Source organism: Caloenas nicobarica, chromosome Z (assembly GCF_036013445.1).
Source record: "Caloenas nicobarica isolate bCalNic1 chromosome Z, bCalNic1.hap1, whole genome shotgun sequence".
NCBI lineage: Eukaryota > Metazoa > Chordata > Aves > Columbiformes > Columbidae > Caloenas > Caloenas nicobarica.
In genome coordinates this window covers 102,589,374-102,611,648 of record NC_088284.1, presented here as the reverse complement: position 1 = coordinate 102,611,648, position 22,275 = coordinate 102,589,374, and the positions used below count along the sequence as shown (strand labels likewise).

Here is a 22,275-nt window from a genome sequence, read left to right as displayed (position 1 = left end):
AACAATCTTTAGAGATGCACAGGAATCTAACAAATTTTTGCTTGAGGGAATACCACTTTGTCCAACTGAAACTCTTTGGTAGAACTAAAAGTATTGACCATACAGTATCTTTTTGGCAAGATACAAAATCACTGACATTATTTGTACCAATATTTTCAAAAGCAAAAATCCTATTTTTCTATTCTTTAATATTTTTGGCTTTGAAATACAAATTAAGTACAGAAGAAAAATTAAGAAAATGGTACAAATCAAAAGCCAGCATTCAAATATGATCAAAGCAGTTTCAGATCATTTGTAACCTCATCTAGGTGTTCCTGCTCTGGCAGGAGGATTGGACTAGATGATCTTTTGAGGTCCCTTCGAATCCCTAACATTCTGCGATTCTGTGAATCAGATCTGTTTGTTACCCTTCGATTTTCTGATTCGCATTCCTTAAGCTGTATTATTTGTCAGAATTCAAGTTGTGGAAATCTTCCGTAAGCTGTTTCAAAAAAGCTTTATCAGCCATGCAGCAAAACACATGACAGTGTAGAAATTTGCTTTTCTTGTGAGAGCACTAAAGAAGGTCGTTGAATAACTAATGGTCTATTACAACAGTGAGATGAGATACTTCAGTGCGATCTCTAATCCCTCCAGTTTTTAAAAGAATAAATCAAACTAAGGGTGGGGAAATTGAGGAAAAAAACCAATGTATTTCTTTGAGAATGACATATATTCTAACTTGAGAGAAATATACTTCCAACACCTGATAATTGCACCAGAGTTACTTAGAGAGCTCCATGTCAAGGTATTTCCCATTAAAACACAGGAAAATGTTTAACTTATGAACACACCGCCATGTACTTCACCTGTGTTTATGGATAACAGTATCACTACAGCTGTTTTATTCTGCATTTAAGCCTCACTGCAATGCTTTAAGGAGCTTCTTATTATTTCCCCTGCACAATAATAACAGCAATTTCAGAGAAGAGAGAGTTCACCTTCTGCATTCCTCCCATTGTTCCAAGGAGAAGCTTGTTAGCCAAATGCCCCTTACAGAGATTAAAATAGGGATGAAATTGCCAGAAACCGTTTAAACTACTTTCTCCACTTCCTGAACTGAGCAAAAAGTGTTTTATGTTGTCTTACCTTTATGGTTTTGGTCTGGAGTCTGAGTCCGTTTAAAGTGTTAATGGCTTTCTCTGCATCCTTTGGATCAATATAGTTAACGAATCCATACCCTAAACTCTGCCCTGTTGAAACACAAGAAAAAGAAAAAAGGACTCAGTATTTTTTTTTTTAAGCACAGGAACAACTTCTAAGAGGGGGACCATAATTTTCTTATACCATTCACTTCATCCCTGCTTTCCTCTATGCAGTTCTTCATTTCATTATTTTCTTAATACAGTGGAAGCTAACGAAAATTTAAAATAACTTATCTGAAGACCCTACTTTAAAAACGAAAAGCATCCTGCTTTTGCCAGAAGTCTACTGTGTATAAGGCTTGACAGAGTATTTGTGTAATAGTTTTGTATCGAGTTCCTAATAAATATAACTGGCTGACCTGCCGGAGCAGTAATGAGGCCATCTCTTAAAAAGAGATAAACCACACACACAAGATTTTGCTACTGTTTATAAACACGTTTTTAAGTGTTTAAAATGCAAAAACTAGGAAGCTGTTTCAACACTAACCTTGAAGCAGCTGAGAAATAGACAGCAACCTTTACATCTCATTTTATTGCTCAGTGAGCATCCGGTAAATAGGAAGGACAGATCAAATTGCAGCAGGATAAGAAAATGCAGTAAAGCTTTTCCTCTGTGTATAAGAGAGGACAGCAAACCCAAAAGAGGACAACTGCTGCTGTGCATGGGAAGGCAGGAGCCCACTATAGCAGGCAAAAATCATTTCAACAGCTTCTGTTTCACTAGCGAGATCTGTGTCTGCGTTTGCAGGAGGAAGAGAAGCCCTGGTTAATAGCTGGGATAAGTGACACAGAGCTGGAGTAGCTGAGCTGTCAGCAATACTGATATTCGTTCACACAGTGCAGGGACGGAGCTTGGTCGGCAACAGGGCTGTGGGAACCAGTACCTAAGAGGTACCTTTTCCCAATTCCCAAGTACGAATTTTGCAGCATCGATTCTATTAGTGCAATGTGATAGACAGCCACTTCCACATCCCTTCCTCCTCAAGCCTCCTACTGAAGTTATTTTGCACATTTGGAAAACAGATTTTTTTTTTTTTTTTAGTTAAGGCATACAGTCTTAAAAATATAGAAAATCAGATGTCAAGAATAAGCGAGCCCAAGGAAGCTGGGCAGTGGTCCTGTGTTTCAGACACGCTCCTTTGGTATATCTGGAGAACAGCAAGCCAAGAGATGACCTGGCTCCGGGGATCTAAGTGCTCCTACCCACAGGCAGCAAGAAAAAAACCCACACAACTGTGAAAATCCCTCCCAAGGAGAAGGGCAGCACTTGGGGAAGATTTTTCTATGCTTGGGAGCAGCAAAGTGCAACCCAGCTCTGGCTCACCAGGAGAAAGGGGAGGTCGGGAGAGCAGCTGCGCACCCAGTGCCTTGATGTACCCTGGAGGCACAGATCCTGCCTCCCAAGCACAAAGCTTTGTTTCTTTGTCTCCTGGACTACAAAAAAGCATCTGTGTGTTTCTCAAAGTCAGACGCCACCAAAAAAAAATACAGCATTTGCTGTAACACAAATACAGGGACCGCTTCTGTCTCACGAAATCAGATCAAAGCACTAAAAGCTGCTAACTATGCGATGGAAGACCTTAAAAATCCATGGAAACATCGCAGTTCACGCCTAAAATGCCCACCTGCAGGCGTAAGGATAAGAAACGGCTGTTTTAACCTACAATATATCCAGGGAGCAATTCCGTCCAATCAATTTAACTTAATAAAAAAGTATAAAAACATATCCAGTCTTCCTGGAGAGCTGAATTAAATTAAAAAAAAATATTCTTATGCAAGTTACACAACATTAACCAAGAACGAGCCGAAATGTGAGCACGAAGCCTGGAGCGGGAGTACTGTGAAGATACTTTCCAGGCTATGCCTTCCTCTTCTTGTCTGCTTGAGATATTTTATACAGCCCCAATCCCTGTGCCTCTGAACACGTCAAATCCTTAATATATTTAATCCTAACCTTAATATATTTAATCCTAAACTGTCCTAGGCAGAAGCAAGCCATTCTCTAGGAAACAAACCTCTTTTTATAGAAAAAGGGGGACTCAAGGGATCAGGGCTTGGATAACGTGAGTTTGTGTCACTACTTTTCCCCGTAACCACCGGCTGATGTGAGATGTGGATATGAGGAGCAGCAGATGCAAGGCCCTGGGATTTCTGTCAGTCTGAACATGGGCTTCCATGTCCAGCCACTGTTATTCTCAAGGCACATGGACTGACCAACCCCTACAATATATACAATGACTTTTCTTCATCTCTCACGGGAACATTCTCACTTCTGTCAGTAGTTCTGCAAGGAAGAGACCATGGATAACCAATCCCGAGACAATGCAAGCTGTAGGGAAGGGAAACTACGGCAATACAAGAAAAGAATGATACGAAAATTGCATTTGCTTCCTTCCTTGTAGCCCTCCAGTAACATCATTCAGGTTTAGATATCGTCATCTCTGATCTGGAAACAAACACATACTTTCTCCAAGGTTAAGGACAAGGAGTCCCAATGCAGACCTGTCCATGAGCATTAATAACCTGGCTTAAGGAAAACAACTACACCGTCAAAGTTTTTCTTAGAATAATGGGTACACGGAAACATGATTTCTTCTTGTTAGTATATATTCCTGAATATCATTAAATATATAAAGCTTGTAATAGAATTTAAGGCCTGTTATATGCTATTGGTTGTGATTTTTTTATCAAATATTAATTGCTGTATTCTTACCAAAAAAAAAAAAGGGGGGGTGAGTCTACTCAGCATTCCAAGCACTTAATTTCTGTTAATTCAAGAAAGAAAACCCCAACCCTTTTATCTTAAAAAGCCTCAAACCTCACACCCTTTGAAGCCCACTGAGACCTGGGTTCAGTTGTTTCAATCAGCAAATTCCAGTTGCTGCTTTCTGCCTCACTTTGTACTAGTAATGCTGAAGGGAGAAAAATCTTTCTAGTAAGAGCTACTTTAGCAGTAAATTTTGATTGGTTTATTTTTTTATTTTCAAGCATCTCCCTTAAACACCATCATTTAATGAAGATAGGTATCCTCCCCCCTAGTATGTCAAAAAACTGAAATGAAATTTTAAAAAAAATTACTTTGCAAGAAGCTTTATGACTGCTGGCAGACAAAGTTTTAGCATACTAAACATTTACAGCTAAAAAGGCAAAAAATATCCAGCTAAAAATATTATTTTCAAATTACTCTCAAGAGCAATACACCTTATGTTAGATAAAACACAGACAAGAAGGAAAAAACTAAAAATCATTACTGGTAGAGAAAGAAGAAAAGGATTTGTTCCAGAATGCAGTGAAGCAGTATGAACTTCTTCCCCATCATGTAACTCTTATTGCATGTACTCAGAAAGGGTAACATTTCTTTGGACGCAATCTGGCAGCATCAAGCAAGCAGCTGGACCCCTCAGTGGGATCCCACACAGACACTGAGGTTCATTCCCATGCCACACTTCCCAGGAACAGCACCGTAAATAGTAAATATTTTCTGTGGTTTGGAATCCAGTAAGTTCATCGCATGCTGTGATTCACTAGGGCACGCAAGAGATATTTCTAGATGATCTTAAAAGAACACCTCGTTATATCACTATTACCATTGCTCTTTCTGAATGTTTTATCTAGCTTGAAGAAAATGCACAGTGGACCTTCTGCGATATGGCAAAGAATGGGTCTAAAAGTGAGGAATAACAGGGTTAAGAATGATCAAGGACTTGACAGTCTTAAACCCACATGCAAAGCCAAGCCCAAGCTGGCAACGCACACACTGGTTATTTTAGAAGGCTGCATTTCACAGAGCTGAAAAATCACCAAGATTAAAACAAACCATGAAAAATAATATGGAAAAACATCAATATATCCCGTATACAACATACGCCCAAACCCCTGTAACTATGAAAAAGGCAGTGGCAGCCAGAAACCTGCACCTGCCTTTACTTCCTTTGTAAGCCAGTCTGCTTAGGCCAATTCCATATTTAAGACAAAAAAAGGAAAACAGACATTAAGAACAGAAAAAAAAAAAAAAAAAAAAAAAAAATCACAGGAAACAAACCAAAAAGATCTCTGGCTAGTAAGTGTCAGAATAACAAAAGGTTTTTTTAAAGACTACAGTAAGAAGATCCCTTAACACTCACACTGACTCATCAGCAGATAGTAACAGTACAGAGAAAGCAGATGCATTATGTACACCTGAAGAAGCTATATGAAGTATAACTAGCAACCCAGGTAGATGTTAAACAGGAGCTCCTGAAATAATACATGTTTAAATGAGATTATCTGGACTACTTGCACAGAATAGGCCCAAAAAAGAGGCAAATGGTTCTCTTGTGATTTTCAGTAATTTTTACAGCACTGCAAAAATTCCAAGAGCCTGGAGAAAGTTTTGCACTGAAATTCAAAAAGGAAGGACTGGATGACCCAAGTAATTACAGGTCTATCAGTCTAATGCTGCGCAAGGCAAAACCACAGAATTTTCAATAGTGGACTCTAATAATAAAAAATTAGAGAGGGGTAATAAAATCAATGTCAATCAAATTAGGTCTATGGAAAATAGATTCTGTCAAACTAAACTGACATCCTTCTTTATTAGATTACAAGTTTGACTTAAATTTTAAGAATGTCAATTTAATAGCATTGATATACTTCGTCTTCCATAAAGCACTTGATTTGGTACTGCTTATTAATTGACTAAAACAAAATTAACATGGTACACATTAAATGGATTAAAAAAAACCCATAATCGGCCACCAGATCTCTAAGTGGGAATTGTGAAGAGGAAATCATCAGAAAGATGTTTTCCTGCAGGTCTCTCTCAGGAAACAGATCCTGGCCCTAAACTGTTTATTTCCATTGATGAGTGGAAAAAACCAAACTCCGTGCTCCTGAAGATCATTGACTGCAGAAAGACAGGATGAGAGGATAAGAACAAAGAGGACGCAGCAAAGGTGCAAACCAATTAAACTCCTCAGTAAACCACAAATACATACATTTAGATAGCACAAACCCAAGGTTATAATGCAGCAAACCAAGAATTGTGGTGTACTTTCCAAATAGGAAGTGAAGGACTCGAATAAAGGGTGAGGGATAACCACATCAAATCTTCAACGCTGCCAAAAGGGTTACAACGATTCTTGTCGGCATAAAAGCCACGTATTCGAAAAGGGAAAGAAGAGTCGCTGCTTCTGACCTGGCCGCGTCCTTCGCTGCCAAGCGCCGTGCCCGGTCCCGGCGCACGTGCTTCCAGGCAGACACCCGTGCCTTGGTGGTGGTGCCGTGGGAATAGACTGTAGGACTGAAAAGCTCTTTCAATAAAAGACGGAGGTCAATCTCTCCACCTGATCAAAAAAAGGTGAAGTCCAACCTTAACGGTACTACACCGATCTCTACTTCACATGAGTATTAGTTTTTTTTTTTTTTTAAATAATGTCTGTCCAGCAGATAAAACAGGGAATTATTATCCCGAGACCCATTGCTCAGCAGTTGAAACAACAGGAATCAGACCAGAACCAACGAAACACATGCTGTTTTCCTGAGGAAGACATTTGTTCTGGTTTTGACATTGAAGGTAACAGATTATTTTAACTACCTACCAACCATTTCATCAGCTCTTCTACCACTGGAAATTCTGATTCCGTGGGCATGCTCTAGCTCAAGCAAGGTGTTGGTGAGATGTGTTAAGTGCTCAATAGTCTCTCCTACCCTGAAGCTCTATAAAATACACTGTTCCTGCTGGTTTTTCTCCATATAGCTCCTACTGCAATCATTCCCACATGGAAAGTAGAAGCAAACTTCTTTCTCAGACAAGTTTAAAGCCTTCCTATTGCTGGAAACTATTCTAAAAGCAATGTATGGAAGAACATAACTTTGAATTGCTCACCTGTGACCAGATAAGTTTTAAAAATATCCCTTTTTCTTGAAAATAAATTCCTCTGGAATGCAGTTACATTAAAGGACTATGGTCCCCACAAAAAAAACCCCCAATCACTCACAAAAACAAGTGCAGAATGGGACAGCGACAATGCAAACTGCCTTAAATCGTGGTTTTGTTGTCTCCTGCCCAAATGTAAAAGCTAATTAAAGCTGCCCGCCTGACAGCCGTAACACAAACGCCGCTGAGCGCGGATGCTTCTCTCCGACACAATCCCCTCCTTCAGAAGTAGGCCACGCTGACAGCTCATCTCCTATTAGCCAGGCGGAAGCCGTCAGACGCTAACGGCCTTCAGTCACTCCAGGTTTGGGACCAAGAGATCAAACAACACTCGCCACGAATTATCCGAGCCCCCAATTTTTGCCTTTTCCAACCTCGGTGAACCTTCAGGGAAGAAAGTGGTGCCAGGCTGAGCATCTCTGTGTCAGAACAGCAGAGCTCAACTTGCTGTCCACCTGTGACTCTCCCAAGCAGACCTGCACGTGCTCTTCAACCTTCCCCAACAATTCTCATAAATGTGGGACGTTCCTAATACCACCTACAGATGGCTGGCAAGGAAAGCAGCAAGAGAGATGGTCAAGAAAGAGACTGTGTCATGCTTTCCATCTTCTACATAACAGTAACAGGTGAGATTTACTGATATTCAAGGTAAGCCCCACTCCAGCTGGTAATCCCATTTCAGAGCACAACCCCGTGAGCCTCCCAACTGTTCCAGAAGTGTTTTAAAACACATTCCTGGAATGACAAAGAATGACTGTAACTTATGAAAAGCTGTATGAAGCAGGGGCTTTTGGAGAAGGTTACATAAATACCCTTGAGAAGATACATTCAAAATGCACCAAGAAGGTCAAGTGAATTGCCTGCTTCCTATTTTTGTTTCTATGACAGTTACCAACAAATAGAGCTGTTTACAAAAAAAAAAAAAAAGCTGTGGAGAGAAGACTCACATCAAGGGAAAATGAGATGTGATCATGAGACCAGTTCAATCCCCTCTCCTTGCCTGGTGCTGTTTTTATACCAGTAGCACTCTCATTCATCCTCCATGCCCGTTATCAAGGAGAAGCACCTGCTGCCAGCCCCGCAATGCACACCACAGGCACAGGAGAAGCAACCCAGGAGGGGAGCAGCTCCTGTGCACGGGGCTCCCGGGACCAAGCAATGAAGCCAAGGCTGCCACTGTCACGATTCACCGTAATCCAGCTACGAAGGGAACCTGTGCTTAGTGCACCTATATCACAGCATCCATTTAGTCCGCTGCTTATTTAGAATACAGACTCTTTATATTTGTACAGACTCAGATTGCCCATGAATAGCAAGAAAGCATCCTTCTCCTATTACAATGTAAGTATCACCTTTGCAAGAAGTTAGGGAAAAATGTCTCGTCTTTCTCAAAGCAAAAAGGAGAGAAGGATGAGGAATAAATAGCTTGGGTTTTGACTTTTGCAGGAAGGTGACTGGGCACAAGTTTTGTTTGGAAACCTTCCTTCAACTACTGTATTTCAGGCACCCTTGTTAGTTCTTTTGAGATGATCCCCTTTCTAAATTAAGGTAAGTCAGCTGTATTTAAGTGCAATCCAATCTAAACCCCCAGATATGCTTCGATGCTACAGTGCACCTGCAATTAAGGAGCACAACTTATTCCTGGTTAAAAACAGCCATCAGCAAAATCTGAGTGTCAGTAGAAGTTCCTTCTTAAGATCCTACCAGATGGGAAAGTCAGGTTCCAGACTCACACTGGGATACTCTTACAATAGAACTCCTCCTAAAAACCGTATTTGTAGTTTTGTAACAAATAAGCAAACCTAAACCCAAACCTCAGGGAAAATCCCTCTATGTTCCCAAGGCTGAAGCCTAGCTCTAGCTAAAGGACATCAACACAAACCTGCTCAGATGGGACAAGATTCCTTAAGCAAACTCTTCCCCTAAGGCACCAGAGCCCTGATCTCCAAATCGCAAATTCTGGGCCTTCCCCACAAGAAATCTGCAGGGAGAAAATTCCTGTCACTGTTTTAATCCCGGTAACGCCAACGACGCTGATAAAAGCTTATTTGCACAGGAGATCGGCCTTTTTGGGGGGCTCGGGGAGAGCCACAAGCTGCACAGTGAGCCCTCCCACAGGAGCTCTATGCATCTACAATTTAATATTCCCCAGTCCAAGTGGAAGGGGCTTCTTCATACCAGCCCTTCTCCAACAGAGACGCTGCTACATGATTTTTAAAAAATCCCCCAAAGGAAGCCCTTGCAAACAGCGTGCTACATCCCACATAAAACTCTCCCTCAGGGACAGGATGAGAAAGGGAAAATGAACCAGACATACAGACACCACTCACTCAATTTTAATATCCGAATGGGAAGTGCCAGATACCATGACAACGAGTCTACAAAAATAAAAGGGAAACGAAAAAAAAAAAGTGTTTCCCAAAATGTGAAACAAATCCTATAAATGTAGCTAATGCAATCGAATGATTTGCGCTAGTGAGGTACCTGTGACCCCAGAGCCCCGTGTCTGTTTGGAACAGAACCACCAGGACCTGAACACAGTGACCTCAAAAACAAAGCAAGGTGATCCGAACAGCAGTTAGAAAGCTCAACTTCAACAGGCAGTGCCAGAGGAGACTACCCCAGTTTTGTCCTCGTCCATAGTTTTGACAAATCCCTTAATGCAAGATGGTATAATTTAATGTCTTGATTTTTTCAGAGATGCTGAAGCAGTAGCAGTTCTCATGTAAATTAAATACCAGTTGACAGTAGTGGCTGCCCCTCAAAACTAGACACAGTAATGCTTCTCATTCTGGAGTAGCCCCACACACCCATCCTGCAAACAGGCTGAGGTGGAGCACGCTTTGACAGCCGCCCAGCACCACTGCATCCTTTCAAAAATCCTACTCCCACAGAAATCTCGAGAGGACTTCCAAAAACATGCAATTACTCCATTTTAACCTCGACCAAACCAACAATATAAAACATCCCTACTCTTGCAAATAGTGCCTTACAGTCTCTTAAAGCCTTCTAGCATTTCAGATATTCTCCATCTCACCTGACACAAGACTTTGCTCTTACCTGCATAGTACACAGAGTTTTAACAAAGTCAGCTGTGTAATTACTGTACTTGAGGACACGGACTAATCTGCATGCAAAGCTTAAGTGGCAGTTTGAGACAGATGCTGCTGACTTGGCTGGAGTCTTATATGGTTCCCATTACCACAACATGGAAGCATTTTATCTCGGTAAGGCACCTTTCCTCACAAACATCACTGAGGAAAGCACTTTTATTCCTATATTGGAGACCAAAACCTGAAAGGCATTGAGATTTTCAGAGTGAACTTGGACAGAATAAGACAGTCACTAGAACAAGGATCTGAAACTGCATCTCCCCCACTGTAAGACAGTAACCTCATTATCAGACCACTGTGAGTTGTGCTGGGCTGGAGATATCTTGTAAACAACACGTACATTTCATGCTGTGGAATATATTATCCTCCTTAGGCTTTTTTTGTTTTTCTGCTTTTATCATGTTTCTTTAGATGTAAAACTGGATTTTAAGGATGGATGCTGCAAGTATCCGATTAAGCATGTTTTCAGAAGCTACTGTTCCTGACATACGTAGGACAGAGTTCCACTTGCAAACAAATATTTGGATTCCTCCCTCCCCAGTTGACATCCCTTGCTTCTCTTCTCTTCATCTTCTCCTCCCCCTTCCTTCAAGGAGCACACAGCCTCTGAATTAGCAGCTGTTCTGAGAAGAGCAAGGCTGCACTCCTCCCCGCTTTGTCCCAGAACAGAACAGGGACTGTACTATAAAAATCCAGTGTTCTGGGGACAGGCATGAATGGACAAGAAACAGCCATGACTTGTCTATCGCAAACAGTAAATTCAATGCTGAAGAAGAGACAAATTAAATGCAAGAATGCAGACATTAGAAACAGACTAAGTTACAACAATATTCAGTAAGAAAAGGTGAAAATGGACCCAGAAAAAAAACCCATGAAAGACACAGCAGCACATACAAAATGGTAAACAGCAGCGTGGAAAGAAATTTGCAACAGGAATTTAAAAAAGTCACTGTGTTACATAAAGCACCCAAGATGTGGTGGGAAGCCTTTCACATCCCAAATAAGCGATGTCACATCATGGAGAGGGGATACAGCATCGCTGGACCAGTGGTACATAAAGAATGACTGCACTCAACTGGAACAAGAAATGTACCTACTGGAGATAAGGAAAGCAAACTGAAGGCAAATTTCAGCAACCACCAGGTTTTTAAATAAAGGATGATCTCAGGCTTGAGAGCAAATTAAGATAGAAAATTAGAAGTGTCCAGTGTTAAAACATTAAGATATGCTATCCATCAATTAAACTGTGACTAAAAGGAGATGCGAACCCCTATAAATATCCCAAATGCATCCACACCGTGAACAGAGATGAAATACTAGTGTGCTATGTAGCACCGTTACTCATGAGAGAAGATGAAATTAAAAGAGTATAAAAAAGTTACATGGTCTGAAACCAAAAAGAAAAGGCTCTCCAACAGTGTGAACCAGTAGATCATGGAAGAGATACACACTCCATTACAGCAGACATCCTCCCTTCCTGCATCCCATCCCAAACGCTGGTATTGCTGAAATTCAGATGAAAGTGGAAGGCAACTAAAAAAAAAAAAGACCACTGAAAAATGGAGCAGAAACTGAAAGCAAATGAAGAGAAACAAAGTGATTTTTTTTCCCCCCTCACTGGTCAGGCTTCAACCAAAGGGAGAGTAAGTTCAGATTACAGTGATCCCGTACTTCACCAGGTGCACAATTTTGGTGCAAATGTACCCAATGTTTGCACAAAAAAAGCCATGTCGGGCATCCAGAGTCAAAGCTTATGAGAAAATCCATTATTTTAGAAGATGACGGTAGCGAGTGGCAGAGTGACAAGAAGAAAGGCAGCAGGACAGAACCACGAATGAGCCTGTGCAGATCAAGGTTCCCACTTTTGTGAAGGGTCAGAGAACTCATGGGCAGAGCGCAAAGTCAGTTGCAGCTTAACAAAGTAACTTGGTTTATAAGAGAGATTTTCATTAAAAGGCCAAGAACATGTTCTCTCAGTAAGAGGAACTCCATAAGCAGAGGAATTGGGAAGGGAAATGCATGGCTAAGATCTGAAAATCCAGTGCATCCTCAAACTTGGAAGCCTTTTCCTTGGAACGGTGGCAGTAATGCTTCCAGTCTAAAGGAAATGGCAAAGGCACATAAAACTGGAGAAAAACAAGAGTTTGTTTTGCAAAACAAGAATATTAAGTAGGACATAACAATATACTGCAGCAACAATATCTGAAACCTGGTTGACTGCAAATTCAAAAAGCCCTGGTAATTTTGTCATTAAATGATTTAATTCAGCAACATTCAGGGTTTTGTACCTCAGCCTCTGTCAAACAACAAAAAACAAAAGCAGCCACAACACTAAGAAATTTCACAGTAATTCTGAACAATGACTCAGAATACCTACTCTGTCTCATAAACAGCCTGCTAATTAAACTCTTTGAGGTCTGCTAACCAGTTTTTCCAATGCACAGAGGAAAGTCATTTATTAGAGACCGGAAGACAAAATTTAATATTAACAACACAACCTGTGTCTGCAGCATTTTTAATCTGATCAGCAAAAACAAATAAAAGCCGCAACCTGACAGCTAAGAAAGTTAATCTGTAATAGATTTACGTAGATTACTTTACACAGCATCTGGAAAGATGCTGAGAAAAGTAAAGGCACTTTACATATTCTAAAATGTGCTACCTATAAAAATGTTGCTATCCATCAATACTTAAGACTGCATTGAGCCTAACAAATTGGCCTTGGCTTTAAGACAGATCTTTAAAACAAGAGCAGGAATTTAAGCGTGTTTCAGATGTTTATAAGATGCCTTTTAGGTACTTGCAGGAAGCAGAAGTAATGAAAACTGTTTCACGGACAAAATATTATAACTTTGTGTGCACATGCTACTTAGTTCTACCACTTAAATTTCTTGATAATTTTGTTGAAAATAATATTAGCATGAATGTGCTCCTCGATGAATTTTCTCCAGACTGAAAAGGAAATATTTTCCTTTTAAAGGGAGCAGATTTCCTCTATATCAGCTAAATCCTCTTCCTATGACACGATCCACATGTATGGCACTGGATATACCATGCATGGATATCATGAGTACAGGCTGACCACCAAACACAGTGCAGGGTTTATGATACACAACTCTTCTAAAAAGGCTTTTCACAACATTAAATATGTAGGTGGTAAACAGAAAAGAGGGAAAATATAAATATTTTTCCTTTTGTTTCTAGTTTGGCAAAGTACTTAACCTGGAGCAAATAAGTACCACAATCCTACCAATAAACAAATTCAGGGTAACAAAGCAGCTATTCCAATGTAGTGGAAAGCATAAGGGAAAAAAAATGTTGAGTCAAACTTCCAAGCTTGGGTTTTTGTTTTTTTTCAATTTAAGATGAAGTGGCTTCCAGAGCTGAAAATATTTAAAGGTAGAGAAATGGGAGAAAGAGATACATAGGTAAGTAGAAATGACACAGATACAGCATGTAGGAGAACAGAGGAGTCTAAAAAGGGAATTGCTGGAGAATACTTCTTCCTTGTAACATGTCCTGTCTTATCATGCCCTACCTACCGCCCTCACAACAGGGAAAATCAAAACACCCCCTACATCCAACCAACAGCATCCCAAAGAAGAGGAAGGCGGCCTCATTTGGTGGGTCCTGGAACCCTGTAGCAAGAAGAAACCTGTGGGTATCTAATTTAAGGTGCTTTAAAATGCACATGAGCACAGGTAATTATCCATACAGGGCACCGAGCACATTAGACCTTTTACCGCAGAAACAGCAGCCCCTCTAGTACAGCAATAATTAATCATACCGGTGAAGCTGCCATTTGTTTGCTTGCAGGTGAGCATGACGCAGCTATTTGTCCATCTGCTTCTGCAACACCCCTTAAAAACCACCTAACTGAAAAAAAAACCCACAACAAAAAACAACACACCCACATTCTATGCTCTTGTGAATAAATATAAAAAAGTATTCTTCCCCCCCCGCAAGCTGATATATTCCACTGATTAAACAGGTGCTGCGAGAATCGTTAAGAGCAGCAGTACTGGGTTGGAGCAGAGGTGTGCCCAGTCCAATAGCCTGTCTCCAGCAGCACCTGCATGCCAGTCACTGGCATCGAAATTCCTAGCAGGGCAAGCAGGAACATCTGCAGAGTCAGTGCCTGATCCTGCTCAAGAAGAGCTATGTCCAAACCCCAGCAGGGAGTCGGCCAACAGAGCCGGTGAGCAAAGCCAGAGAAATGGACTTGGACTTCGGTGACATCTTCCCCTCCTTCTTTACCCTTTTTAGAATGAACATCTCGGAGGGATGAGAGGAACCACAAGACTGTGGCATCATACACATGGGGAACATGGCACCTGGGCAAAACCTGTCTGAAGAGGCTGGCAGAGATGCAGAAGGGCCTGAACAAGCCTCAGGCTGTTACCACAAATGGTTTAAAAAGTCAGCATCTCACTTCACAAATAGATAGTGGACAGGTTGACTTGACCATGTAAATGGGTCCTTGCTCAAGTCACATTAGAATAATCCTAAAAGGAAAAGAACATCTGAAGGATGGGGTCTGAGTGGATGCAGTCTGAAGAGGTATTTTGTTTCATCAGTAGAAGAACCGCACAGACTGAGCTGGCAGAAAACGCAGAGAGCAAAAAGACAGGAGCACTGAGGATGTACACTCCCGTGGGGGGCAGATCCCGATACTCATTTGAAGGTCTCAGGTTGACCATTCCCAGCAGCCAAGGTGGAGATGATCTTGCAGGGCTCTTCTGGCTGTAGAGAAAAGCGCCTGCACGCTAGGCAGTCAAGTGATGATGGATCGAGTCTGTGACAGAGAAGGGGCAATAACTCCCTGGCTCACTGAATCTAAGAAATAGCTAGTGCGGGCAGGTCAAATAATTGTAAGTATACTAAACACCATCCTAAACCCAAGAAGAAACTCCTAATGCAGCGTGGGTAAAAAGCAGTGTTGTGGAGAGGGAGAGCAGGAGGTAACACACTTTCAAAACCATTTAGACTGATTCTACACAGGTCACTTTTGCTCTGGAACAAGCTGTCCAGCAAGAGCGCTGGGGAGGTGGGCAGAGGTGAGAGTCAGAGCACGGCCACACTGCTCGTCCGTATGGCTGAAAGGCAGAAGGTCTTGAGCAGCAACGAACGGAGAGATGATGGGAACGTCAGCCTCGGAGCCCTGACAGGTCTCTCTTGTTGGCCTGTGTACTGCTGCCCCAAAAAGACCCTGCCTCAGCTGGAAGATCATCAGCAGACATCATTGCCAATCTCCCAGAGCTTTCCCAGAACTCCCCAGTTCCTTTCCTCCCCTTTCTCTTCGCGCTAAAAGGAAAGAAAAGGGTTAGGGACAGAAGCTGTGCAGGAGTGCTGAGGCACAGGGTCTGTGCTTCCAGATGGAAGGGCAGAGCAAAGGAAAAAGGACAGAAAAAGGAAAAAGGAAAAAGGACACCGGAGGTTAACGGTGACCTGTCAAACAGAGGTTCCACCGACAGCACCATTTCACCTGGCTGTTCCCTGGTACACAGCTGTAGATGATAAGAATGGAAAAAAAGTCTCAGGCTAGAAGGTGAGCAGACACACCGGAAAGCTTCATAAATAACCTTATATTTAGAGGTCAAAATTTTGGAGGTGTAAGTGTGCTCGTGCTGTTGTGGAAAACCACTCTGCTAATCCTTCCTCAGACTGGACAGGAAGGTGATGTTATTTTATTCTTTACACTTTTAACTGCTTGGTTTGAGTGAACTAAATATGCATTAAAGGCATTTAATAAGCTTCAGAACAAGCTCAGGACTGAAACCGCTGAAGTTAATTAGAAAGCTCTTTCATAGCACAAGGGTCATGCCAACCTGCTTTCTGCCTATTTGCCCCACTCATTTCAATTGCTTTTTTCCAATAATCAAGAAATAAAAATTCTTTTGTTCGCTAGCCCAGAGTATGCACCAGATGACTGCAGAGAGGCTATAAAGAAAATGACGGATGCAAATTTGAACATTTTCCTCAGCGTTCAGAACAGACGAACAGTACCAAACACATTTTAGAAACCCAGCACTAAGATGCTCACTACTATTTCTGTGTTCCCTTCCCCACAGCGCTAATGAATTTAGTTCAGATACTAAATGTAAATATTCATTTAGATAATCAATATTTGGGGATTGTCTTGACTCTGCAGCCCTTAGAATAGGATATGCAACACTGAAATTAGGTTTATCTCTGCTCAAGAACAAAATACATTTCAGGAAATAAGAAGCTATAAAAATAAATTAGGCAAGCAAATTCAGATCAAATTATCAAAGGTCTTTAATGACATTTAGAGCCATATATTTAGTCTTCTAAAAAACAGCTCTAGATTTTACATTTTAAAATACTCTGAAAAATGCGTCTTTTTCATGTCTTCTAATATTTTATTCTCTGCATGCAACTGGATCTACCAAAAATTATAAGCAGAAACTGAGGCATGCTCTCTATTCCATCCGATTCACAAAGAATTTTCTTTTTTCAGCTCTGGAACACATTATTTTACAATTCTGGCTTTTCTGGGCGCTTGACTCCCAGCTGCAGTTACATTACTCTACCCAGCCACCCCTTCCTCATGGCATTTTGACCATGCACTCAACACAAAGAAATAACTCCCATGCAAGTCTCCTGTACCTACCAAAATACAGCAAGGCTAATCTACAGGTCACTTCCTGAAATACCTAAGGTAATTCACTTAATTTGGTATTATTTTTCAGACAAAAGAACTCTAGCAGAGTACTCTGCTGCATAAATATTTTTCCTATTTCAGCAAATACTAAGCCTTTTGCTTTCAAGGAAGCCAAATACAGAAAACTGAAATGCTTCTTACAGAGACTCCCTATACAGCCACTTTGAAGGGTACTACTAAGTATGGCTTTTAAATGCAATCAAGCCAAACAACAAGAGTTATATTCGCTTTGTAAATGGTGAGCACGACAGTACTTTTCTTTTTCCCCCTGTTCTGAAGGATTGTGTTAATTCTCATCTACTACTGGAGCAAAACAACTGGTGCTAACAGTCCAGGCTAACAAGATCTATAGCAAATAAGTGATCAGAGATCAGAGACCACTGCTTCACAGAGAATTACTAAAAAAAAAACCTTGCAAGTCAACAAGGGAATAAACTACCTCTACAAGGTATTTTTCTCCTAAACCATATTATTAGGTGGGCTTATGCCATGAGGTATGTTTACATGCTTTCTAAACAGTTTATAAGTCTTATCTAACATAATCCCTACATTCTATAATCCTATCAGTCTAATGTATTTTAGGTGGAGAAAACCGCTGGATCTAGTAATCTCTCAAAATGGAAGGCACTTTCAAAGTACAATCAGTGAATTGGACATCAAATGTTAAAGTAGTTTATGCCTAGATTAGGCTTTCAGTCATTTAGGATCAGGTGACTTAATGCTGGGTTTCACAGTAAGCTATATTTATCTGCATATGGGTCATATTTTCTTCTTTCGATAAGAAATACTTTTGGTACATCCTCGTACAAAATTCCTGAAGAAAACATAAAACACCAGTAGTCTTTGTATGTGAAATTTTCAGTGAATACACATTCTATCTATAGCTGCAAACTATTTCCTTTGAATAAAAATACAATTTTCCCCCATGACAAAGCAGCACAACTTTAATATCTCTGCAGTTTCCAGCCTGAGTCTTTCAAATGCAGACTTCACCGTGCAATGGCTATCTACCATCATGAACTTAAGGACTCTTTCCTATAATTAAACTTAACCATTAATCCTGTGTTTGCTTTGTGTCTTTCTATTACGATGCGCTTTGAGTACCCTCTCAGTCCTAAGATGGACACCATGATGTCTCACTCATCTACTCTATCGGGCATTAAAATCCCCCACTAAAATACAGAAAGTTTAGCAGCCGCCTGCTGCAATTGCTGGGAGAAGAGGTGGGTTTACTAAAGGAAGCTGAATGAGTTTTTTCCTGCTACTGCACGCTTGCCGTCAGGTTCAAGAGCTTCCCTCCTGGAGATGAATGCTGCTGGGGAACACAACCATTCCTGTCTCCTCGGTCACCCCTCCCGTGTGCAATTAATGGCTTCTGCTCCTGAGCACAAAGACCTTCTCCAGCCACTGCTTTCAGAGCACTTACTGATTCCTGATGCTGAAGTTAAGGCTGCTTAATTAGGCCCCAAATTTCAGGGAACGCCAAGCGTGCAGCCTCTGAACGGCACACTCCAGACAGAAACACCAGCTCAGTGCCATCATCCACCAAACGCTCCTGGTTTAATAAAATCCGGGTCTTTACTTTTTACAGCAGCACCTTTTCAGTACGTGCTGCTGAGCTGGTCACTATACAGGGAGATAGGAAGAAATATTTTTTATAGAGGGCTGACAATACCAACTTATAGTGTGGACATACTTCTGGAGCAGAAGCGGTTCATGGTGGCTTTCTCAGAGCACAGGCAGGGCATCTTCCCCACATTAGGAATTTATTGCTTTCTACGGAGAAATGAGCATTGAACAGTGCTTACACAGAAGACTTTTTCCTGTACTCTCTCATAATGCTGCATTATTCCTGACTCTACCATTTCGTTAGCTTCTGGTTCTTGGATCACATGGCTGAACATCTTAAGAGTGAGGAATGGACAATCCGTAACTTCCAGATAAATCCATAGGTAAAACAGTATTTCTTACTCTCCTCACACATAACATACAGGTGCTACTGCTTTGAGTCAACAGCTTGTCTGTCCTGCATTTTCACTGGGATCATCAATAATTATATTATGCTTATAATGCCACAATTATTTCCGAACTGCAGTTTTAATTTAAGTCTGCAGTCTTATTATAAATACCTGAAATTAAAATTAAAGATCTTTGTGCATAATCTTGAAGGAATTGCAAATTCAAAAGGAGTAATTTAAAAAACGGAGTTGCTTTTTGGGCAGAGAAGCAATAGAGTTCCTGATTATGCATGCAAAGAACATCAAATTGTACCACACAGCAGGAATATGCAAACTCTGTCATAAGTTAAGTGATGCACAGAAATCCTGTATCAATAAATACTCTGCTTTACAGTGCGCTTGGATCGTTGTAAGATATGAAATATTATCTGAGATCCAAAGATTTTTAGATACCGACCATTTAAAGACTTGGAGATGTAAATTCCTGTGTAGATTACTGAGGAACAAAAATATGATTCTTAAGAGTTCAGCTAAGGTCACCAAATCAATTAAATTAATAACAAACATCCCCCTTCTCCCACATACAAACTCCATCAACAAGGACAACTCTCTTGGCCAGCAGCAACTACAGCGTCCGACGGACACTACGTTGACTGGATCTATTGTTTTCAAACACAGGACAAAACAAGTCCAGCATTTCTTCACTCAAAATTTTCTGATTAATTCAAACCCTCGCGCTTCCGCAGGTCAGGAAGATACTTATCATTGGCTTTCTTTGGACAAAATAAGAAAAAGGATCATCTGCAAAGCTACGTGGCTTCACATCACTTGTAAGCGCTGAGCCTCACATCCATCTGAAGCCATAGTCTTCCTCCGTGAAGTCACCTCCCTTCATCTAACGCTGCTGTAAAATATTTATGCCATTTTTTTTTTAGCTCAAGTTCTTTCTCATTTTTTGAGAGCAGCTGATTAAACCTGAGCAACTGGGTTGTTGGACGAAATATGCTGTAGCTATGAAATGGTACAGCAGGGACCAGTTTCACTGTTAATTTAAAATGCTAGAATTAATTAGGTAGTGTAAATGAAGAATTTAATAAGCACACTTTACAACCACAAGTTCTGCTTTTATTAAACATCCCTGCCAAATGAAGGCAACTATCTTCAGTCTGTTTCTCCTTGTCTCATTCTCTTAAAATCTCTGTATTGAAAAAAAACCCACACCATCTTTTTTTCCTATTGCAACCCCTCCCCCATAATTAAAATGTATGCCTGACTTCCATCTCCAAGTCATTAGCATCTTTTAAAAATGCTACTGTATATCCTGCCTGTTCTGAGCAGCTACCAAACAAAACCGAAGTTTACAATTTTGGTTTTGAATACCAAATTAAAGGCTGTCTTGGAAGCTGTCATTCCTATTCAACTCAGTACGGTGTACTACAGAATTAGCTTTTTTTTAGTAAAGGAATATGCTTGTTTAAACATGTGTCTTTCCAAAGCGAGGGGCAACATCACGAATCAGTTTTCTTAAACCCTACTACTGCCCTAAGAATGCAAAAAGACAGATTCCCGACATATACTGTTTAATCCATTTAAAAATTATTAGACGAGTTCAGATCATAAACTCTCTCAAAGGGATCCTGTATGGTTAGACTGTTTAGCTTTGAACTCCTTGAAAAAAGTATTTTGGGAGCCTAAATGTTATTTTACAAGATCTATGCAATTCCTTAACAGGACAGGGGAAATCAAATCTTTTGCATGAACCAATTCAATCCTATCTAGCCTCAGAAATACATTCGAGGTTTTCTAATATGGTTTTACCAGAGTAACTAATGATGATGATTTGGTTTATGACCTTTTCTTTCTTCTTTCAACAATCTCTCTCTGCAGCTAACTTTTTATTGTGACTTTCCTTAGCGGGAAGGAGAAAAAACTTACTATCTATGAAGATTACCCGTATTTTTAACAGGAAGACCTCCAACATCTGTTCAGAGGCAGTGCACACTTAGCTGAGATTTATTAAAACCACAGAATTTTGAACAGTAACAATGAAAAACCCAAAAGCAGACTAAATTGCTTCAGACCTTCGCCAGCTCAGTGAGGATAGCTTAAGAATCTGCTGTTTCTTCTGCAATACAGCTTTCACTGTCAAAAATATCTACATTGATTTTTTTATATTAAAAAAAAACCTCAGAGAACCTCTGAAAAGCCAGTCATTCCTGTAACAGCCCTCCAAAAAAAAAGTAAAAACCCAGAAAGCCTAAAGAAGAACACACTTAAATGACAATCCAGAAAGATGAGATGCTATGACCTCAGCGCATTTCCATTTTGCTACTCTCAATGTACTAAGAACCTTTAAAAACATGGAGTGCTTCTGGCTGAAGACTACATTCGATTTACTAACTCTGAATTCAATGTGAGGAATGAACACGTATCCTAAAATTCAGTAATGCTACACAATACCTTGATAAACAGAACTGAAAACCTTGGCAGATTAAATTCTGCCTTCAAAAATGGCACAGGGACTTTTGAAGGACAATTTTTTATGAATTTGGTTCTTTTGTACTGGGATTGCTTTTTAAAACAACATGTAGGCTTCCTCAGTCACTTAGGGGTGATGTCCTCAAAGCATCTGTGTAAGGTTTTTTTTTAAAGAAGGGTCCCTTTAAAGTATTTTACTGATCATATAGATCTAATGCACTTTGTATAGAAAGAAAAATCACAGGCAAAAAAACTAGTCAGGAATATGTCAGAAGATCATATAGCAAATTTCTCACATCTTCAAATGCAGAGACAAAAGCCTGGAAATGGAATGAAACAAAAAGAATACTGTTCCGAGGCAATGAAGTAATGGCTCTCTGTCCAAAGACAACCAATTGTCTATGAAAACAACACTGAATATCTACCGTACTGAAGTTATATCACAAGGAAATCACCATGAATTTGAGGGGTATGGGAAGCAAAAAAACCCTCACGAAACACAGGACCTGCCATGATCAAAATTCAAGCCAGGCACATTAAAGTCCTGCAGATGAGGGTTAGGTATTCACTTCTGTCTGAAATAACTGAAGTAATCGGCAATTCAATTTCTCAGATTCTTTCCACACTAAAGAGAAAAATAGTCTGGAGATAAACTGGTCTGGTGGACGACATCAAGGGTGATATGCAACAATGGGATTCTGGGCCAACTACGCTTATAAAAGCAGCTTCAGCTACTTGCATGGAAATTTTTGGCGTAGGAGATAAGCAATTTGTTTTCCTTTAAGTAGAAAAAAGGTAAAGAATTAAAAGTCAATTCAATTTTTCAGTCTTCTTCCTCTTAATACCCCTGGAGCTGCGTCCCAATCAGAAGATATATTGAGGCAGATACATCATGGTCAACTTGCTAAAGCAAGCTCTGCCGGACTACGCTTCCGAGGAC

General features: G+C 40.5%; 1 protein-coding gene across 6 annotated transcripts in view; it reads right to left on the bottom strand.

Annotated features, from left to right (window-relative positions):
• The window catches only part of ELAVL4 (ELAV like RNA binding protein 4), a 61,854-nt gene that overhangs the window by 16,267 nt on the left and 23,312 nt on the right, over positions 1 to 22,275 (bottom strand). For all 6 annotated transcript variants that reach the window (XM_065655976.1, XM_065655977.1, XM_065655981.1 and 3 more), the window contains one exon: positions 1,129 to 1,232. In XM_065655976.1, coding sequence (XP_065512048.1) covers positions 1,129 to 1,232 — 104 coding nt within the window. The remainder of the gene's footprint in view (positions 1 to 1,128; positions 1,233 to 22,275) is intronic.